The sequence below is a fragment of the Patiria miniata genome, unplaced genomic scaffold (genome assembly GCF_015706575.1).
Source record: "Patiria miniata isolate m_02_andy unplaced genomic scaffold, ASM1570657v1 HiC_scaffold_22, whole genome shotgun sequence".
NCBI lineage: Eukaryota > Metazoa > Echinodermata > Asteroidea > Valvatida > Asterinidae > Patiria > Patiria miniata.
In genome coordinates, this window is record NW_024037061.1 from 6,724,091 (window position 1) to 6,743,609 (window position 19,519).

At 38.3% G+C, this 19,519-nt stretch overlaps 1 protein-coding gene across 2 annotated transcripts in view; it reads left to right on the forward strand.

Annotated features, from left to right (window-relative positions):
• LOC119730478 (neuronal acetylcholine receptor subunit alpha-10-like) overlaps positions 1 to 16,980 on the forward strand; it is a 40,987-nt gene extending 24,007 nt beyond the window's left edge. The window contains exons 3-8 of one of the 2 annotated variants that reach the window (XM_038203408.1): positions 4,795 to 4,940; positions 5,232 to 5,276; positions 7,410 to 7,519; positions 9,282 to 9,561; positions 10,127 to 10,406; positions 10,843 to 16,980. In XM_038203408.1, the coding sequence (XP_038059336.1) occupies positions 4,795 to 4,940; positions 5,232 to 5,276; positions 7,410 to 7,519; positions 9,282 to 9,561; positions 10,127 to 10,406; positions 10,843 to 11,456 (1,475 nt within the window). In that variant the 3' untranslated portion in view covers positions 11,457 to 16,980. The remainder of the gene's footprint in view (positions 1 to 4,794; positions 4,941 to 5,231; positions 5,277 to 7,409; positions 7,520 to 9,281; positions 9,562 to 10,126; positions 10,407 to 10,842) is intronic. The other variant, XM_038203409.1, reaches the window with a different exon arrangement.
• The last annotated feature ends 2,539 nt before the right edge of the window (positions 16,981 to 19,519 follow it).

The window sequence follows — 19,519 nt, forward strand, 5'->3', positions numbered from 1 at the left end:
CAAAGCGTTTGGGTATTATCATCTATGGAGAAGCTCTTAAGCTTGACGAACATGCAACGCATGATTGTATAGTTATGGGAATTTGAAAGGTTATTGTTCGTATAATTATATACGTGCTTTTTCAAAACTTCGATTTTTCTTTTCCGAACGAAATGTAAAAGAATATAATGTCCTGCAACAAATGCTCCCCCCCCCCCCCCCGGCGCTCCCCATTTAAAATCTTGAAATTAATACAAATTTGTCTTTGTCTTCAGTGCCCCAGATTTAATGTTGGCAATAAGAGCTTTTATCAAATCATTTCTCGTAATATATCAGACAAGAGTTCAGACAAGAGTTTTGCTAATTTTCCGATATTCCAATTTAAGCCGTGATTTTGTTTTATACGCATCAAAAGCGGAATGCTGTAACTCGATGCGTTGTCCCTTTTTCTGAACACAGACTCCAAAACGGTGTACAGTACAGGGTTTGCTTTTCCTTTTTTTTAATTAAAAAAACAGTAACTGGTAAAGGGTTTGCTTCTTCTTTCTTCTTTTTAAAATCAAAAAAATGGTAACTGGTAAATGGTTTTCTTTTTGTTTTTTCTTTTCAAAATTTCACAAGCAAAAACGGGTAAAGGGTTTGCTTTTTCTTTTTTGGTTCAAAAATTTCAAAACAAATACAGGTAAAGGGTTTGCTTTTTTCTTTTTCTTTTGAAAAAATCAAAAACGGTGACTTGTAAAGGGTTCCCTTTTCCTTTTTTCTTTCCACAAATTCAAAAGCGAAAAAGGGTAAAGGGTTTGTTTTTCCTCTCTTTGGTTTAAAAATTTTAAAACAAAAACTGGTAAAGGGGTTCCTTTTTCTTTTTTCTTTTCAAAAATTCAAAAACGGAAATTAGTTAAGGGTTGGCTTTTCTTTTTTCTTTTCAAAAATTCAAAAACAAAAACTGGTTAAGGGTTTGCTTTTTCATTTTTCCGTTCAAAAATTCCCAACCAAAAATTGGAAAAGGGTTTGCTTTTTCATTTTTCCGTTCAAAAATTCCAAAACAAAAATTGGAAAAGGGTTTGCTTTTTCATTTTTCTGTTCAAAAATTCCCAACCAAAAATTGGAAAAGGGTTTGCTTTTTCATTTTTCCGTTCAAAAATTCCCAACCAAAAATTGGAAAAGGGTTTGCTTTTTCATTTTTCTGTTTACAATTTCAAAAATGGTAAAAGGTAAAACACTTTTATTTTCTGTTTTCGTTTTTTAGACGCATAAACGGAAACTGGTAAACGATGTCCTTTTTCTGTTTCTGTACCAAGATTGTAATAGGGTAAACGGTAAAGGGTTCGTTTTTCATTTTTCTTTTGACAATTTTCAAACGGTAACTGATTGGACGGTATGTACACGGACCAAACTGCCGCCGTTCATGTATTGTTAGTTACTGTGTCGCGTATAGGTATGTCAGCAAGGATATTGCTTACATTACTTTGCATATGGTTTATCAATTTAATTAAATTTACACCGGTTCATCTAACAAGATAATATCAACAATGAGGTCTTCAGTTGTTTTAATTAATGCCTTGACTGGGTTCTGTTAAACCGTGAAGAAGACACGACTGCAGTTACTGAGGCATTAGAAGGTGATTAAGTCTGACAGTGCGCATACAAACAACGCAACAAGGCTGTTGAATCACTATGTTGCGATGAGTGAATGTAGCATTCCATAACCAAATGCCGCATATGTGCTGCGTTTTAATTAGCCATTCTAAGAAAGATAATGGAGCTTCAAAATCGATACCCTCAAACAAAATAGATCAATAGAATTAAAATTGGGATGCGGCTTAAGCTAGTGCTGACATGTCATTCATAAACTATTGTCTTCTGTTGCTTTTGAACCTGAGAGTTCGATTTTTGTAAAACAAAATCCTGTCAAGGTTCAATGAATTCAGATCATTGTCTTCTAATTCTGCCTAATTCTCCAGCTTGAAGAGTCGTCTGTTCTCAATATACGTGTATAGTTTTCATTCACGTCGTTACCTTCCACTCGAATACAAATTATCGAACGGTTATCCCATAATACTAGTAAGTTGATCATTTAGGCCCCCCAAAAAAGTCTCCGGTTTCTGGTATGGAGCTTGCCCAAAAAGTGGTGCGGCGACGCGGCTTTTTTTTTTTACCTGATTTGTTTGCTTCAAATGTCGGCTGATGACTGCAAATGGTGCCCGACTAAACTTAGTGCAATATATGGGAGTCCAAAGGGGACACATGAAGCTTATTCTCGACCATAACTCAATCTAAAAACACGTTAAAATTGTGCAGCAGCAGGATTCCAGTCAAACCAGTGAGTTTGGCGGTTTTGAGACATCATCTTTCATTGAAAAAAAAACTCGCATGGCTACGGCGACGTGCGCGCATACCAGAAACCGGAGACTTTTTTTTGCCTTATGGCAACTTTTTTTTTCGAACCTGATAGAAATAACCGAGATTAGTCTTTAACAATAGGCTATAGGATTATATTGAGTCAAAACACCTTGATTCTCAAAAGAAAAAAATCTTAAAGCCAATTCTTTTCAGAGAATCATTCAGACTTGGTGCCAAATTATTTTGGCGTGAAATGTGTGAATTTGTACAACAGATGAGCATAAGAAAAGTATAGGGAAAGGCTAAGGCCAACAAAAAAGTCTCCGGTTTCTGGTATGGAGCTTGCCCAAAAAGTGGTGCGGCGACGCGGCTTTTTTTTTTTTACCTGATTTTTTTGCGCTTCATATGTCGGCTGATGACTGCAAATGGTGCCCGACTAAACTTAGTGCAAAATGTACGGGAGTCCAGAAAGTCCACATAAAGCTTATTCTCGATCATACTCCAATCTAAAAACACGTTAAAATCGTGCTGCAGCAGGATTCCAGTCAAACCAGTGAGTTTGGCGGTTTTGGGACATCATCTTTTATTGAAAAAAAAAAACTTTTTCATTTTGCCGACGCGCATGGCTACGGCGACGCGCGCGCATACCAGAAACCGGAGACTTTTTTTTTTTGGCCTAACCAACCTTTTATCAATATTATTTTGAAATCACCTTGACATTCTTTGAGAACTCAACCAAGCGTCAAATTAGCATTTTACGTCAGCGAGAATGCAAACTTCAACAAGTGCACACTAAATGTTTCAGACTGTATCACCTCGCCGGGCAATTGATATGAAGTGCTGGTTGGAATAATTCATGGACGCTAATGTGCGTGGGTGGGAAGCGCAAATTATCAGTCCAGTGATGTGGTTGTACTGAGGCTTAGTGAGATCATTCTAACAGCACAGGCTTGGCAGCTTACATCGCCTCAAAAGCTCAAATTTATTGATAGGAATTACACCACAAAGTACTTGGAATAGATCCCTTTGTATCGCCCAGACGTATACCTTACAATTATGTAAAAGTGACACGCACGTGAACCTTTGAACTTTATTTCACAGAACTAAAATGTTAAGAATTCTCACATTTCAAGACGTTTCCTGGGTCTGCCAATTGCTATTAAACTATACCGCTATTAACCATTATTTGTCCTTACAGTTTTAACAAGTTGATGTTTAATGTTTAGGCTGGGGAGAATCAATAAACCCGTTTTAGAGGAAAAGGTTGTGATATCTTGATTTTTAACAGAACAAGGATTATGTGTGTTCTTTATCAGATGTCCTGTTTTGATCCTTTATATCAAAGCCAATTTCCAAGTGGGAGTTTGAATAGTCATCTGTTGAGTGCATTCTACCGCGCCGTGTGACTGGATTCCCTTGTGATCTGACTCTTTCTATTATTGTGGCAGGATGATGGATTTGTGCATCATCCTGTCTAAAATCCCAGAGGAACAAGTGAAACTGACCTGATGTCGGATATGATCATTCTAAGAAACGGCAATAAACCTTGTTTTTGCTGGCGAAGATCCCATAAATTCATATCATCCAAAGGGAATGGAAGTCGTCAGTTCGGCCTCAATTTCATCAAATTAGGTTTCGCAATTAGCGTTCAGATGATCGTCCCATAAATCATAATAATAATTATAACGTAGGCATATATAATAATAGAAAATATAGTAATGCTTGTACACTCTAAAAAAAAACCACACACACAAAACAGTAGCCAGAATTGACTAGAAACCAGTTAAATTTGACTAGCCATTCAGGGTCAGCTGGGTGCAACTGAAAATCAGCGCTTTCCATCTGTACAATTATTCCCCATTTATCAGGCCACGAGACCACAAGGCAGCCGACATCATCGCACAATCGGTCCTCGACCCTCACAGGTACAATTGAAGTTAAGTGTCTTGCCCAAGGGCACAAACCGCCTGTCAGGGTTCGAACCCATATTCTATCGCACATGATTCAAACACCGTAACCACTGGACAATGGCATTATAAGTAATGGGTTTGAAGTCTCTTTTGAAAATCAAATCCGTAACTTTATCCTTACTGGGTTTAGGGGATTTTCCCCAATGTAAATCTGTTTTATGTGTGTTTGTTTGAATGTTTTGTGTGAAGTTTTTCACGTATTCCTTCAGGTCATACCGGGGTTCACTTGTCAAATTTACGATGATAATCAAAACAAGGTTCTTGAACAGTGCAAGGCTCACATGATGCCCAATAAAATTATTAAAGTTTACTGGCAAACTGTTTTATCTGAATAATATGGCTTGTTTTACTCTATAATTTGTTGTTTACAACTTTGGCTGGGTTTTGCCTATCCATGTAATATCTAGCATGATTTATGAACATTATTGTTCCAAAAAAAATCAAATGTCTTTTATTGTTTCTGTGTGTTTTCTGACATTCTGAAATTTCCGTTTTTGTCATGTAGGTGCCTTATTGGAAAAGCCGCCCGCCTCGCGTCTGCTTGCGTCACTGACTGAGAACTATGGACCAATCACAGTGCGACCTATCTACAACGAGAGCCAACCAACCAAAGTCGCAATACGAATCTTCGTCACACAGATCATTGAACTGGTAAGGATTGCAATTTGATTGGTCAATCACATCGCAGTATGTTTGCTTGTTGACCAGCCACATTGTAGATTTGATCTCTTATTGACCCTTTGCTGAACTGTGCGTGAAAGTGTTTGGCCCTTCCTACAGATAGTAAATAGTAGTTCAGACATTTCACCTTCAAAAATATTAACCAATTAAATTTCAGCCTGAAACTCTGTAGTTATATGCTATAGATTCAATTGTAATTTGGCTAAGATATAATATCCTACAGTTGGTCAAATTGCTATTTCATATCTTCTTTTCTTTCAGAATGAGCGGGAGCAGTTCGTTCAAATCAGTGGGCTGATGAGGCTGGTAAAGTTCTTAAATATTTTTCGCTCTTTAGAAAGTGAAGTTTCTTTCCACATTTCTTTCATCATGTCAAAAGGTCCATGATCACAAATACTAACGTGTAACTGTGTGCGGTTTTTGTATCCGAGGCTCTTTGAAGTTGCACAGGAGGGTACAGCTTTTACTTTCAAAATGGCGGTCTTAAATTATCACCAAGTTCTATCAACGTTGACCCAAACGCATGAAACAGTTCCATACAATACAAATTCGAATACGTAGCCAACCCGGGGCACGTCGTGTTAAGCCATTCAAATATGACATTGGAGACCTGTCCTTATCATATCCTTTATTGCTAGGCTGTACGCAAGAGCAATTCATGCTGCATGTGCTGATTTGAAATTGCAGTTTAAAAAAGTGCAGTTTGTCACTTAGGGTGTGGAATTTTCACAGCTAACATGCAAGAAACTGGTTTTAAAGAGGTTGTGGAATGCTCGAAGACATTTCCGTCATTTTTTGGGTATATGTAGCCTAAGGTGTGCTGAAATAAAAACGACTATTGTGTCTGTCATGAAATGAGTACAGAAGGTACTTTAGAGAGCTGTTTTTCAGGTCCTGTTTCGAGCCGAACGTGCAATTTGTGTAAAAGTCGTCGTTGGGGGCAGCAAACAAAACAAAGTAAATCATGACGTAATAAACAGGACTCCCGATGCAGCGTAGTATAAACGAGTCCTGTTTATCACGTCGTGATTTTTCTGATTTTACGAAGAACCCAACGACTGTTGATTTCAATTATGCGCTCGCCGACCAACAAATTACTCGATGAATTTCAGTTTTATAAACATATAAACGCACATTTCAAAAGAATGGGACTTTGTCATAAAGATATATATGGGTCTACTCTACAATAAAAAAAATATATAAAAACAAAACAACTTTCAGCATGTCACAACTTCTTTAAAAGATGTTGTGATCCAGGGAAGTGCCGATACCCGTTAACCCGTTAACCGATACCCGTTAGCTTCTGTGCCGTGTGATGAATGTGTCTCGATGCGGATGTCAAACGCTTATTATCACGATAATGAATTGCTTCTGCGTAGGCCAGTTCATATTTGACCCGAATGCAAATTCGAAGCGAAAATCTGCCGGAGTTGAAATATATTCAACTTGAAATTGGATACACATGCTGCAAACTGCTTTGTGACCGGATTGAACAAATTAAGGCAGCCCGATCTTCCGATCTTAAGATCTTAAGAAGATCTTCTACAGAGGCAAAAGAAGAATATCTTGTTAAGAAGAAGCACATCTTGTTAAGATCGGAACGTCAGGCCGCCGTCATTTTTTGACAGCTTTTTGCGAATTCGCAGCATGAATATTTGCCGTATTGACGTGGCGTCACAAATTCTCGTTCGCGTTGGCTTTCGCGCCAAGTAAGGGCTTGTCTTTCGCTCATAAGCTCTTTAAAGACCGTGGCCTCTAAAGAGTTTATGAACGAAAGACAAATCACCCAAAATCTGCAAAAAAGGCATCTTGTATCTCACAGTAAAGCGCAATTTTCTTTTTCTTCTGTTGGCGGCAGCTAACGCTCTGCGATAACTAGAAAGCACTCAGAGAGCGCAAACCTCCGCCAAGGCTAAACAATTCCCCGCCATATTATCAGTATATCTAAAAGAAATACTTGCATATGGAGGAGAATCGTTAAATAAACAATCGTGACCCAGATCCGGATCATTTCCAAAATCTGATCTATTTGTACCAAGGACCCCCCCCCCCCCGAGAAAATTGTAATGCAAATCCGTTCACAACTTGTTGAGTTATCTTGTTAACAGACAACCCAACAAACAAACTAACCAAATCCGATGAAAATTTAACCTCCTTGGCGGAGGTATTTATAATTACATATTTTGTATTTCATACTTCTTTCTAAACAACTTTATTTCCAGACAAAAGGCGGCATCAGCACAACCTAGCAAAATAAGAATTTATCGTTTGTTACAAAAGATACTTTCTGAACACCTGCAGACGTGCAACCTCTCGCGGTAGTGCATAATATATCAATACTGCTATTAGATACCAATTCATATACCATTAATGTATGAACATAAGAGTGGAAGTGAAGATGTGATTTCAAGACCTGTTTTAAAACGTTGATTTTTTTAGAAGTGGCATGACGCCTTCCTAGCCTGGAATACATCCGATTACCCTGGTGTCGAGAAATTATACATCTCCATCAGAGACATCTGGACGCCTGATATCACCATGTATACCAAGTAAGAGTACATTCTCTTTCTTGTCTTGCTTCCATGCTACCTAACTCATGACGTCATAGCCTACCTTAACCCTCTCCTTAACCCCCGCTTATTGTGGTCATTTTGTTCGTTTTGTGCATAGTGCGGCCAGGAATAACGGGTATGGACATGATTGCTCTGTTCCGTACGATTTGATTCTGATTCGGGCTGTATGTACTCACTGAACTAATGATTTGGTGTTTTTCGTTTTGTCTTCATCGTGTGAACACACAAGGAAAAGAAGTTACGGCCTATGGCATTGTGTTTCTGCAGGTTTTGTTTTTATTCTTACTAACCTTTTTATCATAAGGGTTCAAACAGCAAACATGTTTGTGTGAACAAAATGGGTTAGGAGCAGACTGGAAAGTGCCCCCCAAATGGGGAAAATATTCCAAGTGGGCCTTGAAGGCTGGGACTCTGAGAAACAAAAGCATATAAGGTGACATTTGTACGTATTAGATGAGTTTCAACTTCATCTTGGGTAGAAATTGTGACGTACTAAGTTTTAAAAGAATTTCGGTCTGAGATTTGACGACGATTGTAGCACCATTTGCGAAGTTCATTTTTAAGTGATTCTCCGTGGCTCCATAAAAGTGCAGGCACATGATGGAGTAATTTGTGATGAACCTAGTTTTCAGATAGCACTTGATTGAATTTCATGTGTACTGTTGGCTCTAAGTGGTAACATCGTGCAGTTAATTACTGGTGTTTTGTTTTTGTTTTGAGAATCATACCAAACAACACGCCACATGGAATCAGTAATGGCACATGAGTTTATCATTCATTATCATTATTTCATAGATTTTTTTCATGATATTTGTCCAGTCAACTTGAAATGGACTATGAAGTCATTCACTCAATCAAGTTTAATTCTTGGTAGTAACACGCATGCGCACGTCCTCCACATTAATAAAAGGATTCTGTACTTTTCTTTGTTGATAGTTTGTCTGGTGCAGATTTTGTGGGTGTTACCTTTCTTCGTGGCTTTTGCACAATTGTGCTTCGTACTTGCAGCATAACACTAGCTTAGAAGATAGACTTCAGAAAATGGCTTTTACGTATACATGCTTTGCATGCTGTTGCTGTGTTACAGGATTTTGTTCTTGGTCGTGACGAAGGCTGTTGGTATTTTCCTGTGCACATATCTGAAATAGGAAATGCACCTCCCTGCAGCGGTAAACGTGGGACATGTTCACATTAACTGACCCGCGGGATTTTATGATAGCTTATCAATACGCTCCAACTGATAAGCGCTGAAGGAGACACCAATTCAAGCCAAGAGAATGTTCCGCTTACAATTTTACTACACATCACAGGTAGCAGTATCAATAAAAGTTTCAATACCAAAGCTAACACAGAAAAACATAAACAATTGCAGGCTAGTTTTGTTTTATTGACATCGTGTAAAAATATGGCTTTGGGCAACTAGCTAATCATCACTAGCTATATTGCACGCACGACACAAAAGCTACCCGGTCCAAGGTCCTGTCAGAAATAACATGACCAGTGAAGTAGTAAGCAAATAAAAGTACAGAATCTTCTCAAATTCATTTTGAAAAAACAGCGACGCTTCAAATAATGGTTTTAGAAAACGCCGCGCAAACGCGGAACAGAGAATAAAAAAGCGCAACTCGGCCAACCAAAATGGCAAGCAGCAACATTTGGACAATGTGAATATGTCCCGCATTGCGTCGGTTGCCAGACCGACGCAGATCGTGTCATCAGGCCTTCTAATGTTGCCCAGTCTCTCCCCGGGCCCCAGCGTTGATGAGTTCTTTGAGCGGACCAAGGACATACCGACCATCGTCACGCCAGACGGTATGGTGTCCTGGAACTTCCCCGCCATTCTCAAGTCCTCGTGTCAGATCGACAGTCTTCTCTTTCCGTTTGACGTTCAGCGGTGCGATCTCATCTTCGCTTCCTGGGTCTACACTATCGTGGATATCGACCTGCTCAAAGATGTGGAGACTGAACAGAATCTGAGCGCCTACTTTGTACCCAATGGAGTCTGGGAACTGACGCAGGTATGGCTATTCGGGTATAGATGTTGTCTGTACAAAATAAAAAGAAAAAAAGGAAGTCATGATTGTAGCGAAATGGGATACCAACGGCAATGCACAAGATGCTTCTCATAATCCCTTGCTTCTCATAATCCCAACACGAAAATCCGCCACGGCTAATCAAAACATCACAACAAAAACGAGGCTTTACTTACAAACTGATGCTCCGTGTCGGTACTTATGTAGATTGCGTTAGAATACCTAAACATCCAAATACGGTGACCGAAGCTTACCAGTGCAGCCTCTCTGCTTCTTTGTCATCTTAAGTCTAAGTGTTTAAAAAATCTACATTAAACGTTATGTGGTCTTTTAAGGAACCCACCCTATCAATGTATACTAACTAAGCGGTGAGAACAGTTTTATCGCGGATAGCCTTACAGAAGCAAAAGAAACGAAAGGTGTATTCGGGCGGATATGAATGCGCGCGATCGTGAAACGACAGGCTGATTGTCTTCTCTTTGTGGTCGCCATATTCGCTGTTACCCTTCAAAGTTGTGTAGCTTTGTTTCCCTTCCATTGGTACCCACAGGTTTTAGTAACACGTGAAGAGGTCATCTACCCGTGCTGTCCTGATGCATTCCCCATGATCACCTTCTCTCTCTATCTCGCACGGCGACCTCTCCACTACATCATCAGCATCCTACTCCCTGCGGTCCTCCTTGCAATCATAAGTCTCTCCATCTACGTCTTACCCCCTGACTCAGGGGAGAAGATCTCACTGGGTGTGACCACTCTTCTGGCGCTGTTGCTGTTCCAGGAGTTGATCGGTGGGTCTCTGCCGCCCTCTTCCGACGCAACGCCTATTATTGGTAAGCACGCAAGGCAATATCCATGTTAAGTAGAGTGAGACAAACTTTGCTGAGCGAAATGTGCTGAGGTTTTGCTGTACAAAGATAGTTTCGTCCTAATGACGAGAAGGGAACAGTGATCCAAAACGTCAAGTTAATCACTTAACCTCAGAAACACACAACCCACAAAGGAGACATATACTGGGCACGTGCTCAAATCTAAAGGTTTTCGGCCAAAGAGTATTTGTGTATGTCTGTTGTAATTGCTGTACTTATTTGAACTGGTTCTCGCTGATGAAAGACTTGATTATCAAAACATAACCTTTTGTCAAGAAACGTTTTGTACTTCGCGGATCCATTGGGCCTACATGTGATGAGAATAGTTGCTTGTGTTTGTTTTTTGAGGGGGAATTTAGAAGATGACATCATCAAAAATCTGAAATCGCTTTCTTTGTAGGTTATTTCTTCACACCAATGGTAGTCATCGGCTGTACATCAGTCCTCTGTAGCGTCTTAATTCTCAATCTACATCACCGCGTCATCCATAGACCCGTACCCCATTGGCTACGGTACATCATCTTCAGAATCCTGGCTCCATCTCTATGCTACAGCCGCGGTCCTGAGACACTCTATACCTTTGAGAGGTCCGGGCCGACCAGATCGGCCACCATCATCGAATCCTGGCCACGCACGTCATCTAACAATATCCGGGAGTCCTCCGTAGATAGGACGGGGTCCGCAATCGGGCACAGCAGCGCAGAGAACGGCAACAGCGATCGGGCCCTGCACAGCGAATCGGACATCCCGATGAATAACTTCTGCGAGTCTGACGTCACGAAGCGATGCTGCCATCACAGCTGCTGTAAAGAAATGCTCAAGGCCGTGGAGAGAATACAGGATGCCCAAGCGGAGGGGAATCACAGTGATCCGCCAATTCGCGAATGGCAAGAGGTGGCTCTTGTTCTGGACCGGTTCATGCTGCTGGTGTCTGCACTGACAATGGTTGCTTCGATTACAGTCACCATTTTGATGTTTATTATACATAGTCAGCCATCCACCTTACGAGTTTGAATGTTATGTGCCCTGTAGTTGGGCCGGCCCAGGCCTATCCGAACTCTAGCCAATCTCATCAAGCACACCCCTCGGTTGTAACCAACCATGCACCAACGTATACTTGTACTTACACTTCCTTGGGTATTTCTGATTATCTGTGTCCGGGCCAAATCACAATTCAAATCAGACTTGAGGAGTTCTCAAGAGGATAGCCACCAAGAACACGAGGCAACTTACAAGCACAATTGTAAAGGTAACCTCTCAGTCTACTATAAAGAAATGACAAATGACATGCACAGTTTGCTACAACCTCGTCCCAAGGGATTACTTTATTTTCAACGTGGTTTCCAATAGTTACCCCTGGATTTGAAACTTTTTTCCTGTATCCTGATTCGATACAGAAATAGCAAGTAATTGATTTATATTGTGTACTTGGTGTTTTTTTTTTAAATTTCTAACGTGTATGACGTATTCTAAAGCTATAGCTGTGAATTATTACGTCCATACGCCACCTAAAAAACAATGCCCCTTTTCCATTTTGCTAAAAATAATAATTGTGTAATGCGACACTGCATAATTGGTTGGATAAGATTGTAACATATTAACTTTGGAAAAGTCTTGTTTTCGGATCTCACGCCGCGATGAAATGATTCTGTTTTTACCTCAGACAGATACCGCATACAAAAACAAACGCTGATTTGAAGCACAGCCGTGCACCAGACTACTCCTAATTTGCATTCGTGTGCAAGATTACCGAGCATGGAAATGATCCAATACCAGTGTGAGAGAGCAGGTAGTGTTGGGAGCGTAATGCCCGACACCATGGAAACGATATTGCAGTTTGCTAATAATGATGTGAGGAACTTTTCCATTAACTCCTGCAAAAACAAATCGTACTTTCTTCCAGTGCAGTTGGTTGCCTCCAAGTTGCCTGTGAAAAATGCCTCATGTGACTTGGCCTTTTGTTCCTCCATCATTTTTTTTTTTTGGGGGGGGGGGGGTTTAAACTCTAACACCATTAATTATCACACCCAAACCATGACCGTGTCTTGAGGGGCATGGTCGAGGCAATGTAGACAATAAAGTGACCATCACAAAACTATTATTGTTGCCGAAATAGCTAGTAAAATGGTCAAACAGATAAGTAACTTAAAAACTAAACATCCATAGTTTGGAATAGTATTTCATCGTGAAATAATATCACCGAGTGTGTATTGTCTATCAGTATTCAGAGGAGGATACCATACGCCCAACGGGGAGTTTAATATACTGTTTATTTATTTCGATGTACCTTTAAAAATCTCCCTTTATTTTCAGTTTATGTTGAAGATTATGAAGTGTGCAACCGCTACGTACCGGGACTGTCCATGTTCTTCAACAAAGTCATTTTTTCTCTCCTTACGAATTGTTAAATCGTAGGATTTATTCAAACAAAAACGGTAATTGTCTTTTTTTTTTCGTCTACAACCTCCGAAAAAGCTCCCCTTTCGGGTTGCTTTTGTGCAAAAGCACATCCGGCCAGCGAGTGTCATGGTTCCCGGTCTTAACATTATGGATTCTGAAAAGGGCGGGAATAAGATTACCGTGTAAAAATTGGATTGTTGAGTCGCACATAATTCAATATTTGTAAAGTGATTATTCCATAAATAAGTGTTGGCCGATTTTTTTTTTCATTCTATATCTCATTCAAAAGTTAGTTTTGTAGAAAAAAAAGAAGATTAATAAAAGGCAACATCGCGCAGCGTGAGTAATGTTTTTATCTTCAAATAGCCACGCGAAATTGATTCAGGTGTTATTTCTCTTATTTCTTCGTAAAAAAAGAAAGAAAAACTGTTTACTAGTGTCTTTTAAATGGTAGTGCATCATGTGTTTATATGTTTGCTAAAATGTACATTTTCCAACGTAATTTTAAAAGATGAAGTGAAGTTTTATCGTAATATTTCTGTAATTCATGTTTCGTTTTACATGATTTATGTAATTTAATTTTTAACCGTGTTAATATTTACTAGAGGATTTTCCAGCCAAATTCAACAAGAATTATTTCATTTTCATTGTGCTTTCACATCCACGTAGATTAATTCAAATCAGTAGAGTTTCGTTTGAGATATTGCATTCAATTTTATGTGCACACATTATTTCGTTCTTGCTATTTTTTTAGTTCGTTTTGTCATTCTACTCCGTTTATGGAATTTCAATATTGTATTTGAATCATTCCTAAGTTGAATTTGTACCATATATTTGCAACTGATGCAGTCAAATTGACACTCATCTAAATCTTTTGTTTCTTCTTCGTCAGTTAGCTGCAATCAATTTCAACTTTAAATTGTTCAATTTAAATTAAAAAATTGTAACTTTTTGTTTGTATGATAAGTTGGTCCTGTATTAAGCATTTTCAAACTTGCTCATATGATTTTGTTTGTCTCAATTGGAATTCATCCTTTTACATGTTTATCTCATGACTAGTTTTTCAAATTAGATGGCAGTCCTTTTGTGCTTGTAGAGAGACTTGTTTATCATTAGAATGTGTGCATACCTATGTTCTCCAATACCTATGTTTCCCCACCCTAACCCTAACCCTAACCCTAACCCTAAGGATTTTGGGGAACATGAGTATAGGGGAACATCGGGTAGAACCCCTTAGAACCATAAAGTATGAATTCTCCATGAAAAAAATGTAATTACATATACACTGAACAAAAATATGAATCTGAGCGCACACATGTCCATACGGTTACGGAATTGAATTCACACATGTGGAAAATGTTTGCCATGCAATAACATTAAATTCTAAATCAAGCTGTTGCTACTGGCTTCATCGAAATTAAATGAACCTTTCAACCATTTGAATTCGATTGAACTCATTCGTCAAAAGAATGGCAACAATAATGAAATGGAAGGACTTCTTTGACGATGAATGCGTATGCTAGGAAGCATTCAGTTTCCAATTAATTGAATGGGCCGGACATAAATTGAATGACTTCTTGTCGAAATTGGCCGGGGAAACCTATACATGTAGTAGATTGCTGTAACTGCATCGTCGTGTGCTTCAGAAGACATTTTCAATTTGCAGCGTTCAAACAAACGAGGTACTGAGATGTGTGATGGTAAATACATGTTTCACACGCGATCGCATGAGGCCTGTTTGTGTGCGTACAACATGCAATTAACATTTAATCCTGAAATAAAGACATCTCTATTTTAAAAGTGATGTTTCTATTTCTAGATGGCCCATGTTAACATTTAACCCCGACCTATTATCTATTCAGGGGCGGATCTAGCTTTCAGGGGAAAAAAGGGTGATGGGGGCGCGTGAAGGCGTGGGTTAGTGGTTGAGAGAAGGCGTGCTGAAGGGCTCCCCCCCCCCCCCCGAAATATACAACGCTTTCTCTTGCAGTCTAAGGTAATTACAGGGTATGTTTAGTAACTTTAGCTTTCCATTTATTATTTTTGGCCCCATTTGACAAGTATCATAACATTAGTCAGCGGCTATAGGGGGGGGGGGGTACTGCTATTTCAAATAGGCACATGTATCTAATTGATAGAGATATCTCTATATCGTTTATATTGGGATTAAACGTTGACTTCGCACGTCATGAAAAAGAGATATCTAGTCTATATTAAAGAAAGACCTAACTCCATATATATATATATTAAAAACACAAAATTATGTCTCTTTCAGGATAAAACTTTAAAATTACACGCCATACTAACACATTGGTGTCAAACATTGCTTCTTGTGAAAATATTATACCGGCAGCCATGTGCAAAGAGCTATTGCGCCATGGCTACCGTGTGACTAACGTGCAAGCTAGTGAGGCCACCACTGTGACTACTATGGCTACCATATTACTGAACAAAGTTGTTAACATCACCAAAGACTCGCCACTTACAACTGTTTTGCTTCCAAATATCAGCTTACAACGTAGATAATGCAGCTGTAACTAAGTTATAAATTAAGTTTACATTAATTGTGTAGCGCCCTCTACTGGTTTGAATGACAAAGTGAAGGTCTCAAGAATACTAGTGTAGACAAGTTGAATTGTTCGCTTCTTTCCATTTTAAGCCGCTTTCGAGCGTGCTTGTAAGGTATAACGGGATTCCGTGAAATAAGGAACACAATACAATGAATTGATAACATGAGTATTCTGCGGACACACTGAAAACCATCCACACAAACGTTATTCAAGAACCAAAATAACATTATCAAATAATAGTTACGACTTTTCAATAATTGTTTCCCTTTGTAAAACATAGATAAGAAGACTTAAAAAAAAATTAAAAAAACTAAAACTAAAAAATATAATAGTAAGAAAGGATTCGCAGCTGCATGGTCAGGTGCGATCATACGTGTACAAACAGTATGCATTGTATTTTTGTTTTAATACGGGAAATTCTTTTTAAAGTTATTTTTTTATAAAGATCATTCCATAATAATATGTTCACAATTAAAAAGGGGACCCGCTAGATATTGACACATGTTTGTCTTTATCGAAAACAGTTTGAGGTTTTTTTTGACGTATTAAAAAGAAAATGTGCAAAAGAGTTTATCTTTTGACCGATTGGTCAATCAGGGTAGGCCTATATTTAGTTGAAGATCCTCGTTGATGTTACGAAATTGAATTTCATTCGCTTGCTGAACAAAAATGCTACATTTTGAGAATTTATACCCTGCATCAAAACTTCAAAATCGGAATTGACAAAGAAGCCAAACGAGGTTCTGCAACGATAGTACATATCTATCCTTAGAATTTACATTAGGCCTATACAAAATTAGTGTTAAAGTAGCTGGGGAAAACCTTTATTTACAGAGAGAAAGAAAGAAGGAGAAAAGAGCGCCCCCCTGATGTCTATTGAGGTGCATCCCGAGTCCGTTTAAGCTTATGCTAGGGTCATACGTTCCCGAATTATTGCCACGAATACCCCGAAGTATCCCAAATAAAACTTCTTGATGGCATCGGGAGAAATTAGCCCCGATTCGCTGTTTGTAAGAATAAATTAAAATGAGACAAAAATAATCGAGAACTAGGTACGAATTGGAACCGAATCAGACCGAACCAAGCCGAAAGATTGTGGTTTAGTGCAGTATGAAACCAAATTGTAGCGATTTTGTCAAGAATAAAATACGAATAACTCAAAAATCATCCAGAATGACCCAGACTTATCGATCTTTAACGATCTTTCACTGAACAAACAGAATCATTCCGAGGCAGCCAAGAACCATTCCCCGATATACTCAAGAATTTCTATTCGCGGCGATTCGGCTTATGAATCTGGAATGTGTGAACCTAGCATTACCAATGCATTCCCTGGCATTTCCAATGGGTAAATCGTGTTAAACGTTCCTTTGAAATCACAATATGATTAATTTAATTGAATTGACAAGGCAAGCATGCGTTCGTGTATGTTACATGTCTGTGCAGACGTTAAGATAAATTAACGTATGGGCACACATTTGCTACAAGTATGCTATATACTGTCATAATTATGTAGTTATGTCACAGGTGTTTTTTGAAAATAAATCTGCAATTAAAAGCGACCTTTATTATTTTTGTCACTGTATTGCAATTATTTTTGTGCCGTGATAGATAGAACAGGTCAGTCTTGAGAGCAAATATGCTGCATGTCAGCAACTGCTGCCATTCATTTTTGTTTATTGATCCAATTGGGAGAGACAGGTGCGACAAGTGAAAGGCAAGTTATTACTTGCTATTTTTGGCACGTCTGTGATTGATTATTTTTTTAAAATATGACCCTGGAATGTGGCTTTACAGTCCGGGTACCGGACCGCGGACTATGTCATCAGTTTTTAAAAATTAAAAACCAATTGTATTCTCTTTGGCATTGCACTGTTCGTCAGTACCCCCACCCCAATAATCTAGAACACTTTTATCATGGTAAAATACTTACTTCTTGCAAGATTGGAATTAAAATATCTCGTCCTTTGAATAAATTATCAATTCGGATTTTAAAAATTATGTGGACTATACGATTTTCGACAGTCCAACTCACGCGTCACAGTTTTCAAATTTATTCCAACAATGAATGCCTGAAAACATTTGCAATCAATTCGCACAATTTGACACATTGTAGAAAACGTGTGTGCAACCTTGAATTTTTATGAATACGTAAAAATAAATTTACTTGGCCCTTTTTTTCACACGAGGCAGCGTTGTATGCTTTTTGATGGCTTGCTTTATGAAATAAAATATTAAATTTGTGTGGATCTCTCAAAATTTTTGAGCTTAAAGGCTTCGCTGCCTCGTGAAAACCCAGCATAATTGTATAGCCAAGACGCAGGTGATGCAATCAACCAAGGTCTTCAAGTGCGGTAGACCATAGTCTACTCATAATTATTAAAAGGTTGGGATATTATATTTATATTCCTTATTTACTTTTTGTCTGATGACTAACAGTCTATTTGCTGCCTTTGTTTTAATTAGATATTAAAAACGATGTGCAAAGACAAACAAAAGTCAAGCCAATTAATTATTAGGCTATTTCATGTTTTCTTCTTTTAAATAATTTTGAACTCTCAACCGGCCCCTGCACTGTCGGGCGGTGTTTATGATAAGCCTCTGCAAAATGGTACCAAAAATGTAGCTACACGCATCTTTAAATTAAGGAGTTTGAAAACTGAAAATGTAGAAGATAAAGGTAAACATCTTGTATGTGGAACAGTTGAAAAGTGTTTTTGATGATGCAACGGTATTTTAGAAAAGGGGAATGTCAACTGCTGATCAATTTAATCGAGTGAATTTATGAATTGGAACCATCAATCCTTTTATTTTTTTTGGACCCATGGGATAAATTAGCGCTTTTATATTTCTTTTAAATACTTGATAGGCATTATGGTGTTACAAAGCCATCAGGTTATTTAGACTCAGTTGAAATAGACCTTTTGAGTGAGTTTTCCTAGTTCCGGATTTTTGCTAGTTCCGGAATCCGGATAGCTTCAAATAAAAACCTACCTCTTTTGGATAAGTCTCCAATAATTTTTTTTCGGACGATGTGCATTTTTAAAAAAGGAAAATGTAAGCTACTACAAAGATTTTTCCGATAAAATCCTTAGAAGAGGAATTTTGGCCAGATTTCCGACTCGCACTTCGACATGTTTGGACGGTTAGTAGAAAATCGCGGGAGCTGCGAATCGACGATAAATTTTGTCCTCGGTATATCACTTGTACCGTGTGATTTCGAATATTTTGTTCATGCACTACAGTCTTATAAACTCTTCCATCGAATGCTTGTTGAATCAAAATAAGTTGTAAAGTCTGTAATTTTTTTTAATTCGCCAACAAATGACCGTATGTTTTTGCCTAGTTCCGGATAGCGTGCACTTACGACCCAACTACACGCGATTTTGTGTGACGTATTCTGTGCTGGGTCAAAGATTTTCGGTCCGTGCGTGAGTTCGAGCCGTTGCGCTGCAGACAAAAGTTTCAAAATCATTTACTTTTTTTCTCTTTTTAAAATTTGATAGAATTCTCTTGAATGAACTATTTTTGGAAAATGAAATAATACTTTATCAGAAAATATGCTTGAATCGGTTGCTTCTGGCTGAAAAAACATTTCTCGCGTGATTTTTTTTCGCGTGAAGCAGTTTTAATCGATTCGGAACTAGGAAAAGTGACATCGGTACTTTTTACGTCGTAAAATCAAAATAAAAAGAGCTTAAATTTTGAAAATTATTTTGTGGTCTCCCCATCACTCAATGTAAACTTTTTAATCAATGTCATTATTATTATTATTATTATTTATTCGGCCAATTTACAAGGTACAACAAGCAATCCACAAAAGTAAACAAAACTAAACAAAAACAATCCAATCCAAGCTGGCCAGGATTGACAAAAGTATAATAAGACACTGTGACTCGAAAGCCTGTCAATCCTAACTTGAATGGTACATGTAACTACAAAATATATTTAAAAATAGGTACAAAATTCAATGAAAAATAAGAAAAATAAGACCGCCTTAAAAATAATACTTAAAAAGATAATTAGATTCAAAAGATTAACAGTTACAACCCTGACCACAGTTTTCTCAAAGGCAAGAATAGCTGGCGTAAAAACCTAACAACTGCA